The sequence below is a fragment of the Rhinopithecus roxellana genome, chromosome 5, assembly GCF_007565055.1.
Source record: "Rhinopithecus roxellana isolate Shanxi Qingling chromosome 5, ASM756505v1, whole genome shotgun sequence".
Classification (NCBI taxonomy): Eukaryota; Metazoa; Chordata; class Mammalia; order Primates; family Cercopithecidae; genus Rhinopithecus; species Rhinopithecus roxellana.
In genome coordinates this window covers 29,652,979-29,668,306 of record NC_044553.1, presented here as the reverse complement: position 1 = coordinate 29,668,306, position 15,328 = coordinate 29,652,979, and the positions used below count along the sequence as shown (strand labels likewise).

Genomic DNA, 15,328 nt, shown 5'->3' with positions numbered 1-15,328 from the left:
CAACATAGGCAGATTGCTTGAGCCCAGGAGTTCGAGACCAGCCTGAGCAACACAGTGAGACCACATCTCTACAAAAACTACAAAACTTAGCCGGGCATGGTGGCACACATCTGTAGTCCCAGCTACTCAGGAGGCTGAGGTGGGAGGATCACTTAAGTTCAGGAGGTTGAGGCTGCAGTGAGCTGTGACTGTGTCACCCTACTCTAGCCTGAGTGACAGAGTGAGACCCAATCTCAAAAAAAAAAAAAAAAAAAAAAAAGAAGGTTAGAAGATGTGACATACAGAAAGTAAAGCTGAATCTTGGCCAGGTGCGGTGGCTCACACCTGTAATCCTAGCACTTTGGGAGGCCAAGGAAGGTGGATCACAAGGTCAGGAGTTCGAGACCAGCCCGGCCAACATGGTGAAACCCCGTCTTTACTAAAAATACAAAAATTAGCTGGGCGTGGTGGCAGGCGCCTGTAATCCCAGCTACTCAGGAGGCAGAGGCAGGAGACTCACTTGAAACCAGAAGGCAGAGGTTGCAGTGAGCCGTGATCACACCACTGCACTGCACTCCAGGCTAGGCAACAAGAATGAAACTCCATCTTAAAAAAAAAAAAAGAATCTCAAATACATCATGCAAAGTGAAAGAAGCCAGATTCAAACAACTACATACTATTTGATTCCATTTATATGACATTCTGGAACTGATGAAACTGTAGGGACAGAAAACAGATCAGTAATTGCCAGGGGCTGAGGAAATAGCTATAAAAGAGCATGAAGCAATTTTTGGGATGATAGACTATTTTGTATATTGATTATAGTGTCAGTTACACACATGGAAGTATTACTGTACACTAAAAAGGTGAATTTGGACAAGCGTGGTGGCTCATGCCTATAACCGCAACATTTTAGGAGGCCAACGCAGGAAGATTGCTTGAGTCCAGGAGTTCAACACCAGCCTGGACAATATAGCAAGACCCTATCTCTATTAAAAATAATAATAATAAATAATTGCTTAAAAAAAAGGTAAATCTTTCACTATACCTAAATTATACTTCAATAGACTGACCCCTCCCCTCAAAATCTGATCACTAATGCTGTAGAGAGCTGGATGTGGTGGCTCACACCTATAATCCCAGCACTTTGGGAGGCCGAGGTGGATCACTTGAAGTCAGGAGTTTGAGACTAGCCTGGCCAATATGGTGAAACCCCGTCTCTACTAAAAATACAAAAATCAGTTGGGCATGGTGGCGCATGCTTGTAGTCCCAGCTACTCAGGAGGCTGAGGCACAAGAATCACTTGAACCCAGGAGGCAGAGGTTGCAGTGAGCCAAGATTGTGCCACTACACTCCAGCCTGGGTGACTAAGACTCTGTACCCCACGCCCCTCCCCCCAAAAAAAAATGCTGTGGAGAGGATAAACTGGATTACATCCAAATTCTTTTCCACCCCAAGTCCTAAGATTGTATGGATTCCACCTTTCCTACCCATGGTGGCCTCAGAGCCATAGTGATTAGGGTTAAATCTGGGCTCCAATTTCTGTCTTAAAGCAAAGAGCCCCTCTGATTGTATCATGTAGATAAGAGTCCTGCCAGCATTCCGGGACCTCCGGCTCTACTCCAGCTTGTGACAGAGGTTCCCTTCCTTCTCTTTCCTATCCTAACTCCTCTTGGGACCGATGAGGGACTCAGACAATTAATAAACAAGCCAGAAGAAACCTCAGGAGACACTGGTTTTATCTCTCTGCACAGGCTTCCTGTCTGGATCTCATTTGATCTTTCCATTAAATTTCAAATCAGGCAAAAGAAAAATCATATTTATGAATTTCCCTCCTCTATGGCCTTTTGGGCTTTCACTCGATTTTTATACAGTCAAGGCATGTAAATGTAAAATACGGGCCTCACAACCAAACTCATACTCAAGCTTACTGATACTAATACACACATACACACACACACACACACACAAACATAAAATTTTAACACATTCACACACCCCCTTCAAGATGACTGATTCATCAAATGTTATACAAAATAGTCAATTATTCTTACGTACAGAACAGACACACATATGCCATGGCCAGGGAGGTCTCAAACAGTTATCAGAATGCTCATACACTCTGCTAACGAAAAGGCCACTGTCTTCTATGCCACAAATATAGTCACAACTGTGGACTATTATAGGAGTCCCATCTTTCTTACTGAAAGTCAGTTACTTTGCTGGTTCTTCTTGGAGGAGCTCAAGCAAATGGTTACAAACACTAGTAACCAGATGCCTCATACACACTTGAGTGCTGAGATAAAAAATCAAGGGCTGGCCTGGCGTGGTGACTCACGCCTGTAATCCTAGCACTTTGGGAGGCTGAGGTGGGCAGACCACCTGAGGTCAGGAGTTCGAGACCAGCCTGACCAACATGGAGAAACCTCGTCTCTACTAAAAATACAAAATTAGCCGGGCATGGTGGCACATGCCTGTAATCCCAGCTACTTGGGAGGCTGAGGCAGGAGAATCGCTTGAACCCAGAAGGCAGAAGTTGCAGTGAGCCGAGATGGTGCCATTGCACCCCAGGCTGGGCAACAAGAGCAAAACTCCATCCCCCTCCAAAAAAAATAATAAAAATAAATAAATAAATAAATAAATCAAGGGCCACAAGACAAGCCTAGACCTGCCCCTGTCCTCGTATTCAAAAGGACAGAGAAGACTCAGTGGAGGGCAGGTAATGTCCACACTGCCCTTTTCTAGTGAGCATTAACAGCAAACATATTAGGACTACAAAGGTGAGATGCTTATATAACAGAAGAGGCCCACTGTGACAGCTAATCCCACAGTGGTCTAGGGTCATATTTCTGTGTGTTCCTTTCAGAAGGGAAGAATGGGGTAATTTAGAAATACTTAAATTTAGAAATATCTAAATCGGTGATTTAGAAATATTCAATCATCTTCAGAAGTCTACAATAGCAGAAAATCAGTACTATCTCCTCTGAGTCACTCGGACTTGATACTGTTGTTCCTTAGACATAACTATTAAAAGCTTTATAGCTGGGTGCAGTGACTCATGCCTATAATTCCAGCACTTTGGGAGGCTGAGGTGGGATAATTGCTTGAGCTAAGGAGTTCAAGACCAGCCTGGGCAACATGATGAAAACTTGTCTCTACAAAAAATACAAAAATTAGTTGGGCATGGGGGCACACACCTGTAGCCCCAGCTACTCAGGAGGCTATGGTGGGAAGATCACTTTCAGCCTAGAAGGCAGAGGCTGAAGTGAGCTGAGATTATGCCACTGCATTCCAGCCTGGGCAACAGAGTAAGATCATCTCCCCCACCCACTCCCCCCAAAAACAAGTTTTACAAAAGACTGAAATACTTGTCAGAAAACATACTTTGGCTTTTTATTCAAAGTTATATAGAATCCTAGGCAATGATTATCCGGGTTCCCCCCAAAATATTTATATTTCCAATAGTATTTCCCAAGGATATATTCCCATAGTCTTTTCTTTCATATGTGATACGATGATAATGAACCATGAAAGGCCAAGTAAATGGCTTTCCCAATTTTAGGTTTGGACTTTTGTAAAGTACCCTGATAGCTACTGGGGCAAGGGCTACTGTCTGTGGCCACCGAAGTGAATGAGGCAAGGCTTACTGGCCATGATGTGGACTGGGTACATGGCTTTTAACGGTGTTCAAACCAAAACAACACTGCTGCTTCAGAGAAACAGAGAGGTCCTGTAGACCCACTGGCCAGACCTCCTGCTGCCTTGGAAACTTGACAGAGAGCTAAGCAGAACCACAAGACATGTGACGGGTGACCAACAGGCTCAGATGGCAAGGCCTTGGCCGCTCAAACAGCAGATCGATAGATTCACCTGCCTCCTACCTACCTTGCAGGCTGGCTGACTAGCTGTCTAGCCCTTTCCCACTCTGCCTAGGAGGACAAGTACAAGCTTAAGGTTCAAAGAAGATACTAGCCTCTATAATTCCCTTGTGCTGCACATAATACACGGCCGTTCACCTATCATAGGAGCAGAACACTACCTGAACTAACTTATACCCCCTTGAATCGTGAGGAGGCTCAAACTTAAATGGACACTAGCCAACTTTGATGTCCTGGACAAGCAGTCTTTTCCCACCTTCTTTGTTCTTTCTGGAAGTGATAACTCTCACTACCATTTCTCAGACCAACACATCATGAGTTTCAGACCAAAGCATCATAAGAAACAGCTAGGCCTCAGATTTCATGTAAATTTCCCAATGAATATCCAGTTATGAAGAAATGAGGAAATACACAATAAGATTACATTTGAAATAAGCTTCTTTTGTTAATGCTACCATGAAAATGATTCCTTGAAAGGGCCACTGGTTTCTTGATGTATTGAAGTTTCTTCCTTTTGAAAATCTGTTAGTTAGTTTGACATTTTCTTAAAGTACCAATTAGAGTACTTCCAATCTGTACAACTGTGCTATGATAACCTTGAAAAGTATCTTTATAATAAACATCTTAAACATTATACACAAAAAAAGAACTGAAGAGAGTGAAAGAAAAATGATAAATGATATTACCACATCTTGAGATGCGTACTGGGGATCCTCTGGGTTGACTGACCAGTAGCAGTAATCAAAGCCAAATGCGATAACCTTCTCCCGGGAGTCCCCAAAGCCATCCGGTCGACTGTCCACCTAAAATCAAACATAGGATCCAGTGTCTTTTCTGTCACAATATTAGAATCTGGCCAGTGGCACTCGATCACCCTCTACCATAGCTAGAGAGCCTTGGACTGGTCATGAGACTGTTTATATTATCTTCCTGAAAAAGAAAAGGTAAACTTTGTCTCTATCTTATTAGATACAAATAAAGCACAGAGAACTAAATTTGTCTGTCATCCTATCATATATCTGCCTACATAAGAACCAACTATATGAGACATGGTAAAGCTTGGGAGAGAAAGCCTCTCCCCCTCTGGGCATCTTATCACTACAGGTTGAATGTCCCTTCTTTGAAATGCCCGGGACCAGAAGCGTTTTGGATTTTTTTGGATTTCAGAGTTTTTTGGATTTCTGAATATTTATATATAATGAGATATCTGGGGGATGATTCCAAGTCTAAACATGAAATCCTTTTATGTTTCATATAAACTTTATAAACATAGCTTGAAGATAAATTTATACAATATTTTTGTGCATAAAACAGTTTTGTGCATAAAATAATTTTGTGCATAAAACAGTTTTGGCTGCAACCCGTCACATGAAACCAGCTGTGAAACTTTCCACTCGTGGCGTCACGTCAGCATTCAAAAAGCTTCAGATTTTGAAGGATTTCAGATTTCAAATTTTCAAATTAAGATGCTCAACCTATATTCTTTCCTAAGTATTTCTGCAGAGGATACTGGAGTGTGTGAGTAGTGTGGCCATGGTGCCTGACAGGCTCAATCAACCTGGGGCTTTCACTGAGATTCCTGGAATATTCAACCTCCAATTAGACACCACATTGGACAGAAGAGCCAGAAGCAATCTACCTGCTCAAGATAGATGAGAGTAGAGCCAGAGTTTGGCCTTACACTGACCTCCAGGTACTGGAGAGAACGGCATTATTCACAAAAATGCCTTATCTTATACACTCTGGACGGGGAAAGACAACCCTGACACCAGCCATCACAAACGACAGAAGAATGAGGCTGCCAGAATGATTAAGAGATTCTACGTGGATAACTGACCTCAGGGAAGTAAGCAGCCAGGGAGGTGTGCAGAAGGCAGATTAAAGTTTGACTGATTCTTAGAAACAAAAACATGAGATCTTAGAACAAAGCAGCTGAAGTGATTAGGCAACAGAGATATAAATAAGAGACAGCAAAGAATAAAAAGTCCTTTGTCCCTGGGGAGCCCTGTTGAAAGTCTGGTAGGTCCCCATTGTTTTTTAGCACAGAACTACTGACAAGAGGAAACAGATCACATCACAGGAGTAACAAGAGAGCAGGCATGACTGTGAACACTGGGGTCCAAATAACTCTCACTTTTGCCAGTTTTCTCAGCTCTCAGGAATGCCGAGTGCCACCTGCAAGCTGACTATAGCAATAGTCACATGGTCAGCTTCCCCAGTCTCTCTCCACTCCTCAAGGCCCAGAAAGAAAGAAACCTCTCCATCTTCTGTTTGCCTAGTAAATGGAGGAACAGGATGGAGAAAGTTAGCCCTAAGGGAGACTGAGGGGTATGGAAGGAAGTTCCAAGTGTCTGTCCAGTTATGACTCAAAGTTCAGTCAGATCTGTGAAAGAGAATTTGTAACAAAACCCAGGTTAGTGACCGACTCCCTTCTGGGATCTGAAAGATGTTACTTGGATCTCAGTCTAGCTAAAATAAACCCTGCATTACCAGGTGCATACTAAAATCCCTAATAATGTCTCTAGATAAAGTGGTATCAACTGAAAAGATTAGGACACAGTTTAACTGGTGGTCAGGTGAGTTAAATAGAATATGGATTGCCTGCAGCATGATTTAACTATTGCCCCCAAAACATCCCGAGTTTACTTTCAAAACATCTACCAACTAATTTCCTAGACAGTTGCACCCTATTTGATAAAACTTAGGCTGCAGCAGCCAAATGCCCTGCACGTCTTTCTTGATTTTATTTATTTATTTTATTTATTTTTATTTATTTATTTTGAGACGCAGTCTCACTCTGTCGCCCAGGCTGGAGTTCAGTGGTGTGATCTCGGCTCACTGCAAGCTCCGCCTCCCGGGTTCACGCCATTCTCCTGCCTCAGCCTCCTGAGTAGCTGGGACTACAGGCATGCGCCACCACGCCCGGCTAATTTTTTGTATTTTTAGTAGAGACGGGGTTTCACCGTGTTAGCCAGGATGGTCTTGATCTCCTGACCTCGTGATCCGCCCACCTCGGCCTCCCAAAGTGCTGGGATTACAGGTGTGAGCCACTGCACCTGGCCACCTTCTTGATTTCTTAATTTGCTTTATGATTGGCACAAGCTCTTCCCACCATTCCCCTTATATACCCTTCCCGCCCCAACTCCAAACACATTCACATATACACCTTCAGCCTGGAAGCCCCTGTAACAATATTAGCTCCTCAGTGGAAAGAAAATGAAAAATAATTTCAGGCTTACCTTTAAATTCCTGATTTTCGCCACTTTGCCATCAACTTCCACAATAATTCTTCCCCCTTCTTTGGTCTCCCTAGAAAAAAGACCCAAACTCAGAAGAAAAAAGAAGCTGAAACCAGTGCTAGTGGGACAAAATATTTCCCTACTGCTGTACCCTTAAGAGAAGTGTCTGTCTCCATAAATGGCTATAAGTGTCGCGTCAAGCAATCCCCTAGCTGGCATGCTTCCCTGGATCTTTACAGTTTGGCTCTGGAACAGCTCACATTCACATTTAGTACCTTCTACGTGTGAGGCACTGTATTAGGTGCACTACATATTGTTCTAAATCTTAAGCTATCCTCCTACATACCCTCCTGACATAGTTTGCTAACATATCATTTTTACAGGCAGAGGACTAAAGCTGAGAGAAATTATGTAACTTGTCCAAGGTCACACAGCTATCAGTGGCAGAGCTAGGATTTAAACTCATATTTGTCTGACCACGAAGCCTAGGCTCTGAATTATACCTTAAAGTCAGGCTTAGAAACCCTAGAGAGTGCAGGGAGCAGTGGCTTGCACACATAATCCCAACTACTTGCAAGACTGAGAGGCAGAAGGACCGCTAGAGCCCAGGAGTTCAAGGGTGCAGCAAGCTATGATCACGATACTGCACCCCAACCTGAATGACAGAGCAAGATCTCATCTCTCAAAAGAAACTCGAGAGAGAGCATCCTTGGCCCAACATATAACACAGCATCATCTCTCATTTTCCGTAGCATTTTGAGCATGGATATTGCCAAAAAAAAAAAAAAGTATTGGAATCCTCTCTGCTGGGACCCTGAGAATATATTTCTCAAATCCTTTCCTTATATCTTCTTAAATTAGAAGGAGGGTCAAGATCCTCAAGAATCTTCCTACGTTGCAGTTATGTGGTAACACTGCTAACAACTAAACAATCTCTACACTCACTTTAATGGGCTTAATCCAGATGACCCACACACCTGATGCCTATCTTTTTTCATAATATAAAAAGTCACAGCTAAAGTACTCATGACCAAAATGTTAACAGACGAGAATTAAATTAATTAGTACATCCTCCACTACAATGAAAGTTATCAATCAAATTACTCCTAGCCTAGAACCTGAAAGTTGAGACAATACCTTCAGTCTTATTTTTTATCCTTCCTCAGGCTTCCCAGGCTGTGACCTAGAGGACTAGGGGTAGGAGAAGCACAGTGAGACGGGTCTTTAGATTTAATTTTATTTATTGATTTATTTAGAGACAGGATCTCACTCTGTTGCTCAGGCTGGAGTGCAGTGGTGCAATCATAGCTCACTGCAGCCTCAATCTCCTGGGCATAAGCATTTCTTCCACCTCAACTTCCCAAGTAGCCAGGATTACAAGCACGTGCCACCATGCCCAGCTAATTTTTATTTTTTTATTGAACTCCTGGGTTCAGGCGATTCTCCTGCCTCAGTCTCCCAAAGTGCTGGGATTACAGGCATAAGAAACAGTACCTGACCTCTTGTAAAACTTTCAAAAACCAGACAGCCAAGCACAGGGGTCTGAGGAATAAAAATTGTTGTATTGTTTTATCAAATGTTCATAAAAATCATTGAAGTAGTTACCCCTATTTTACAGACTTAAACAAAAACAAAAAAAGTTATATAGGCTTCCTGTCATCGTCGTCGCCGCCGCTGCTGCCGCTGAGGCCCGAAGATCGAGAGGCAGGGGTGTAGCGGTACCAGGGAATGAGAGGAAGCGAGCGAGGAGCGCGCAGAGCACGCTTTTCCGCCCGCCCGAGGGGCCGGAGCAGACCCGCCCGGCGCCGGCGCCTACCCGCCACACAAAGCCCAGAGCCCGCGCCCACAGCCATGTCCTCCTCCGCCGGCAGCGGCCACCAGCCCAGCCAGAGCCGCGCCTTCCCCACCCACACCGTGGCCATCAGCTACCTCATGACTACAGCACGACGCCCGAGGGGACGCTCTTCTCCACCACACTAGGAGGAACGCGAATCATTTATGATAGAAAGTTTCTGTTGGATCTTCGCAGTTCTCCCATGGCTAGGACCCCACCCTGCCATCTGCCCAATATCCCAGGAGTCACTAGCCCTGGCACCTTAATTGAAGACTCCAAAGTAGAAGTCAGTAATTTGAACAACCCTGACAGGAAACATGCAGTTGGGGGTGGTGCTCAGTTGGAGATGAACATGTGACTCTCCTGCAAGGATTAGAAGAAAAGCAGCAACAGGGACACCTGAATGCACCTGATTTGGCCAATAGGATCAACAGTGAAAAGACAGAAGAGGCAATACCAGCAGTCCCCATTACAGTCTCCACCTCCCACTTCTCTGGGTGCCAAAGATGATGGGAAGATAAGCTTCATCTGACCATTTCTTCTCCCTGTCTCCTGTTCCCCTTCCCAGTTAAACAAGTTAGATTGAAGGCCCCTGGTGTATTTTCTGTAGCGCTAAGGCATCCCTTAGAGAAAAAGTTAAACTCTGGCTTTCCTAGTTTTCTTTTTTTTTTTTTTTTTTAGACGAAGTCTTGCCCTGTCGCCCAGGCTGGAGTGCAGTGGCATGATCTCGGCTCACGGCAACCTCTGCCTCCCCGGGTTCAAGCGATTCTCCTGCTTCAGCCTTCCGAGTAGCTGGGACTACAGGTGTGTGCCACCACACCGGGCTAACTTTTTGTATTTCTAGTAGAGACGGGGGTTTCACCATATTGGCCAGGCTGGTCTTGAACTCCTGACCTTGTGATCCGCCTGCCTCGGCCTCCCAAAGTGCTGGGATTACAGGCGTGAGCCACCGTGCCCGGCCTCCTAGGCTCTCCTTTAATGAGTCACCCTCATACCCTGCAATTTTGTCCCAAACCCAATATCAACCTACAACTGCCTAGCTTCTTGTTGTTGTGCTTGGGAAGAAATGGGGAAGTCTGAGGAAGGGATACAGAGGCTTGGTGGGCCTAACACCATTCATGTTCCTTACCCTCTGTCTCTCCTCCCTGTATCCCACCTATGGTTCAGTGTTGCAAGATTCTGGGCTTGGGTCTTTAAAACCAGCAGGGGGAAATGATAAAAAGAGAGCTGCTTTTCCTTTTACCTTGAGGTATTTGTCCCTTGGGACAGAGCAGTTTGTGCAACTCTGGTAGCATTACCCTGTGACACTGTTTTGAGGTCCACTTCCCTTCTTTCCTCTGGGAGGAATGTCTTCTGTCTTTGGTATTACAGTTCATCTTCCCATTCTTTTACTTAGCACATTTGTGCAGTCATTTTTAACTCTGTACATCAGAAGAGAGCCCTTGGTAACCAGTCTTGCTCTTCTTCTGCCATTCCTCCCTGCTTGCATCTTGTTGCTGGCAGAGTCCTCTTGTACTTCAAGAAAGCAAAGTGATTTTGTCGGCTCCTAGAGCAGGTCCATACCAAGTAATAGAGGCACTTTGGCCTCCACTTGATGGGTAAGGCCTGATCATAGTATTCTGTCAGATAATGCCTAAGAATGACCTCTGAAGAACGTTGACCCATTTGAGTGCCCAGTCTCAGTAGTCATTTTTAAGTCCAGTTAGCATTGTGATAGTTGTTCTCAGATTGCAGTTCCTTATGTTTTGAGTTTGAAGTTGATTTTCAGAATGTTCTTAGAAAATAACTGCATTTTTTTTTCCTTTGTGGATCTGCTTTCTTTGGCTGCTGGGATAGATAAGCATGGGCTTAAAAAATGTGTTCCTCCCAGTTTTCTTGCCTTTCCTATCATACTCTGAATTTCCCTCCCTACCTCGCTCTCTGTCTTCCTCTCTCCTTCCTTTCCTTCCTTTCTCTCTACCTGGCCATTTTTCAAATTTACATCAAAGATACCTCAAGTGTTACCATCTGAGAATATCTGTCACTCCTCTTATCTGAGAAGTGACCTTTTATTTTTAAGATGACTACAGACCTATTTTTAAATATGTTTTCAGTACCATTTTGAACAGCAACTTTTAAATTAAACATCTTCCAGTGTTAGGAAGGTGAGAAATGTTCATAGGCGAGTCTGCTGTTCTATGTCACCATCTTTTGTCTCTCCTCATTCCCCAGGAGCTCTTTCCTTTCCCCTCCAGTTTTGGGTGTGCATGTTTGGAGTTTGTAGTGGGTGGTTTGTAAAACTGGACCATTCTGCCTTGTTATGGGTTGTTCGTGAAAGACTCATTCTTTTCTCTGACCCTTCAGCTTCTGCATTCACCCTCCTTCCCACCTACCTCTCCTGGGCCTATTGACAGGCATAATAATCCCAGGAGAATGACTCCCCTCATAGAAAGACTAAAGCATCCATCCCCTCATAGTTAAGTAGCCACTGGTGTCCTGGGAATTTCTGGTTGGATTTGGTGCCCTGAACTTTCTTAGAAATCAGATCCCAGGGTGAGAATAACAGGCCATTTGGCCACGAAAGAAACCTGTTTGTTTTCCTTTTGAACTATGAAAAGATCCTGTTTGTGAACACATTTTAGAAAGAAGAGAGGATGTCTGCAGAACTTTGTTCTGTTTTTTGCTACAAAAATGTGAATAGTTCAGAGTGAAAACCTTTTGTGATGGCTGTCTCTCAGGAATAAGCTGGATCGCCAATGTTTTGGGGATGCTTTGAGTCTCAAAAATTGATAATCAGAAAAGTATCTTTTGTTTGTTTAATGTATCCCTGTTCTGATTTTAATTAAACTCCAAATCTCATTTTACATATTCTTCGAAAACCTTTTTAAAAAAAAGCTATACAGTGGGTTAAGTTTTGAAGGGCAAATAGTCTTCTAGAGCCTACAGTATTGGCAGACCAGATGTGTTCTCACAATGGTTAATTGGGGGTAAACAAGGGGCAGCAACTTCATAATGAGGTATTGAATTTCTGATTATGGGAAACTGTGAGGTAGAGGGGAGGACATCAAAACCATTTCCTATGCAGCAGTATCATTTTATTGAGGGTCAGGCTGGGTGTGGTGGCTCATGCCTGTAATCTTAGCACTTTGGGAGGCCGTGGCGGGTGTATCACCTGAGGTCAGGAGTTTGAGACCAGCCTGGCCAACATGGTGAAACCCTCTCTCTACTAAAAATACAAAACTTAGCTAGGCATGGTGGCAGACGCCTGTAATCCCAGTTACTCAGGAGGCTGGGACAGGAGAATTGCTTGAACCCAGGAGGCGGAGGTTCCAGTGAGCTGAGATCGTGCCACTGCACTCCAGCCTGGGTGACAGAGTGAGACTCCATCTCCAAAAAAAAAAAAAAAAGAAAAACAAAATTGAGGGTCAACTCTAGTCCTACTGAATAAATGCGCACTTGAGACACAAGTGCAACTTTTCTGTAATCTCAGAAAGAGCAGTAGGTCTAATGAATCAAATCTTGGCTCTAACTACTTTTAGAACTTAAGCCAAACCATTCTGTCATCTGGAAAAACAAAAAACAGCAGCTTGGGTCAGATTGTCTGTAAGATTTCTTCCCGAGCACATCAGATCCAATGACTCTGTCAACTGAGTGTGTGCCAATGACTTATTTGAAGGTTGAACAAACCACATAATCACCATATTCCCCACATTCAGATAAGCCTCAGTGAAGACCGTATAACACACCCTGAAGAATAGCTGCTATCTCTGCAGGATTCTGTGAGAAGAGGGAAGTGATCCAGACCTCTTGGCTAGGGCCACACTGGGTTTATCTGTATCTGCTCCTGAATCTTCAGCCTGCTACAATCTGTTCACACCTGGGTATCTACAGTCTTGACATCCTACCACTTGCTGCTCAAGGCTCTTAACTTGAGCTAAAGTAAATAAATTGTGCTTTTCTTTTCACTTCACTTTTGTTTGATATGTTATTTTCTACTGCGGCTGCAAGTAAACCAATTTCAGCATCATTTTCTTAATCTAATTCATGCTATTATAAATTCCTAGTGTTACAGCTGGGCGCGGTGGCTCACACCTGTAATCTCAGCACTTTGGGAGGCCTCAGGTGGGCGGATCACGAGGTCAGGAGATTGAGACCATCCTGCCTAACACGGTGAAACCCCATCTCTACTAAAAATACAAAAAATTAGCAGGGCGTGGTGGCAGGCGCCTATAGTCCTAGCTACTCAGGAGGCTGAGGCAGGAGAATGGTGTGAACCCGGGAGGCGGAGCTTGCAGTGAGTTGAGATCGCGCCACTGTACTCTAGCCTGGGCAATAGAGCGAGACTCTGTCTCAAAAAAATAAAATAAATTAAAAAATAAATTCCTAGTGTCCAAGGAACTGAGAAGTTACTGTTAGGAGTGGTCAATATTGTTATCTTGAGAACCCTAAAAGAACAGTTTTACAAATACAGAATATACCTGAGGCTACTTCTAGAGTAGCATCTGCGCATATGAAAAATCCCCCAGCCCTGAGCTACCACATCCAGTTATGAAGAAGCCAGGTGTCCCGAGCCATTTACCAATCAAAACGCAGCAGTTCAGGCATCTGCTTTCCCTCTTTCCTCAGTGTACCTCTTTTGCCCTCTTCCTATTCTCTTTTTGTTTCTTTCCATTTCATTGCTCTTCTCATTAGTCTATTACAAGACTTTTCAAAGCCAATCATTTCTATATGAGGACGAACATAATCCTCACTAGTACCAAATTTTATTATGGGAGACAATGCCTTTCTTGATCCTTCTGCCCAATTATCAAACTATCTTATGTCCTAGAGATTTTTAAACTTGCCAAATACTTCCAACATGTGCCTTCTGGTCCCCAAAGGACACTGCCAGATTTACCTCCCACCACTCCTCTCCACACTAACCACCCCTTCCCCACCAAAACTTAACCTCTAGTTAGTCCCTCACAGTCTAAGTCCTTTGCTCTTGGCGGTCTTACTACATAGAAGGCTCTTTACACTCTCTCCACCTGTCAACAAACTCTAATCGATCTTTAAAAAACACTTCATCTGGTGACAAAGAGAAAAAAGTTCGTGACTGCACACTGCATGTCTCAAGGGCTGAGATGAGAGGTGCAGGACCAAAATAAGCCACGAGGAAACGGGCACTGAGGGCTCTGACAGAAGGAAGGGGTTGGAACAACTTCCCCTACTTAACAGTTCCGTCCTGGATTAAGTCAGCTGTCGAGCATAGAAAGAAACCGCGACCTGTGTGGGCCTCAATTACGCCCTCACGTTCTGCTTTCCCCCCATCTTCGCAGAGAAACCCATGCGCACCCAGGAATACACAACATTCAGCCTCAGTCCTCATGTGTACACCCAAGCCCCCCAAAAGAGAGAGGAGAATGCTCATCCCTCTCCCAGCCTTTCTCAAAGGCCCAACCCGATGCCGCAAGCCTCGAGCCGCCGTCCCTCGAAACTCCTGCTGGCAGGACGCCAGCGACGCTCACCCGGGGCAGCCCTCCGGCGGCCGTGCGAGAACCGCTATCCCCAGGACACAACGCGAAAGCTCGACTGAGGTCCCGTCCCGACAGGCTTCCGTGGGTTCCGGACCCCGACACCCCGGGTCACTTTGTCACCGGTTTCTGCGCGCCAGAATCTCTGAAGCGGGAGACGCTGACCTCCAGCTCTTCTCAGCTCCTGTGAAGCCTCAGGCGCCCCCTCCCGCCCAGACTCACCTCTTGCTGAGCGGCCGGACCCGCACGGCGACCCGCACGTTCGCCATCCGTCTGCCACAAACCAAGTCCAGCAAGTCAGCTCTGCGGCAGCATCCCAGGCCCCCGCCCTACGCCCAGACACAGCCCCAACCCAGCCCCGCCCGCCCCACGCGCCTCTGGGGACGCCCCCGCGCGGAGGGGAGCTGCCGCCCGAGCGGGGCGGTGCCTGCCTAGCTTCGGCCAATCCTGAGCCCGGTGGGCGGGAGGACTCCGGGCCCCGCCTCCCCTCAATCCTCCTTAAAGGCCCCCGACTCGCCCCCGCCCAAACACGCGCCGCAGCAGGAGCAGGCGAGTTCATTGCGAAACTCTGCCATTCCTTAGCCTGGTGGGCGGAAGGATGCCAGGGCTGGCCCCGCCTTGCTCCACCCGAAGCTTCCCGGGTCGCCCCTGCGCAAGCACGCGCTGCATCCCGAGCCGCGTGGTGCCGGCCTAGCCTTGGCTAGTCGGTGGGCGGGAGGACGCCCGGGCTCGCCCCGCCTCGCTTCGATCCACAGCCTCCTGGGACGCCCCCACCCTTGCGCGTGCCGCGCCGGGCCCATCAGTGGCGGCCCAGCTTCAGCCAATCCTGAACGGAGTGGGCCGCGAGGACGCAGTTCCAAGTCTGTTGTTCCCGGCTCCGCTTATCCAGAAATGGTTTTTGGTCT

General features: G+C 45.7%; 1 protein-coding gene across 5 annotated transcripts in view; it reads right to left on the bottom strand.

The window, feature by feature from the left end:
* STARD9 (StAR related lipid transfer domain containing 9) overlaps window positions 1-14,746 on the bottom strand; it is a 150,750-nt gene extending 136,004 nt beyond the window's left edge. For 4 of the 5 annotated variants that reach the window (XM_030931371.1, XM_030931372.1, XM_030931374.1 and 1 more), the window contains exons 1-3: window positions 14,646-14,746; window positions 7,098-7,167; window positions 4,545-4,661 (exon numbers count right to left, since the gene is read on the bottom strand). In XM_030931371.1, the coding sequence (XP_030787231.1) occupies window positions 4,545-4,661; window positions 7,098-7,167; window positions 14,646-14,692 (234 nt within the window). In that variant the 5' untranslated portion in view covers window positions 14,693-14,746. Of the gene's footprint in view, window positions 1-4,544; window positions 4,662-7,097; window positions 7,168-9,026; window positions 9,081-14,645 lie in introns of those variants that run through there. The other variant, XM_030931373.1, reaches the window with a different exon arrangement.
* Window positions 14,747-15,328: the final 582 nt, after the last annotated feature.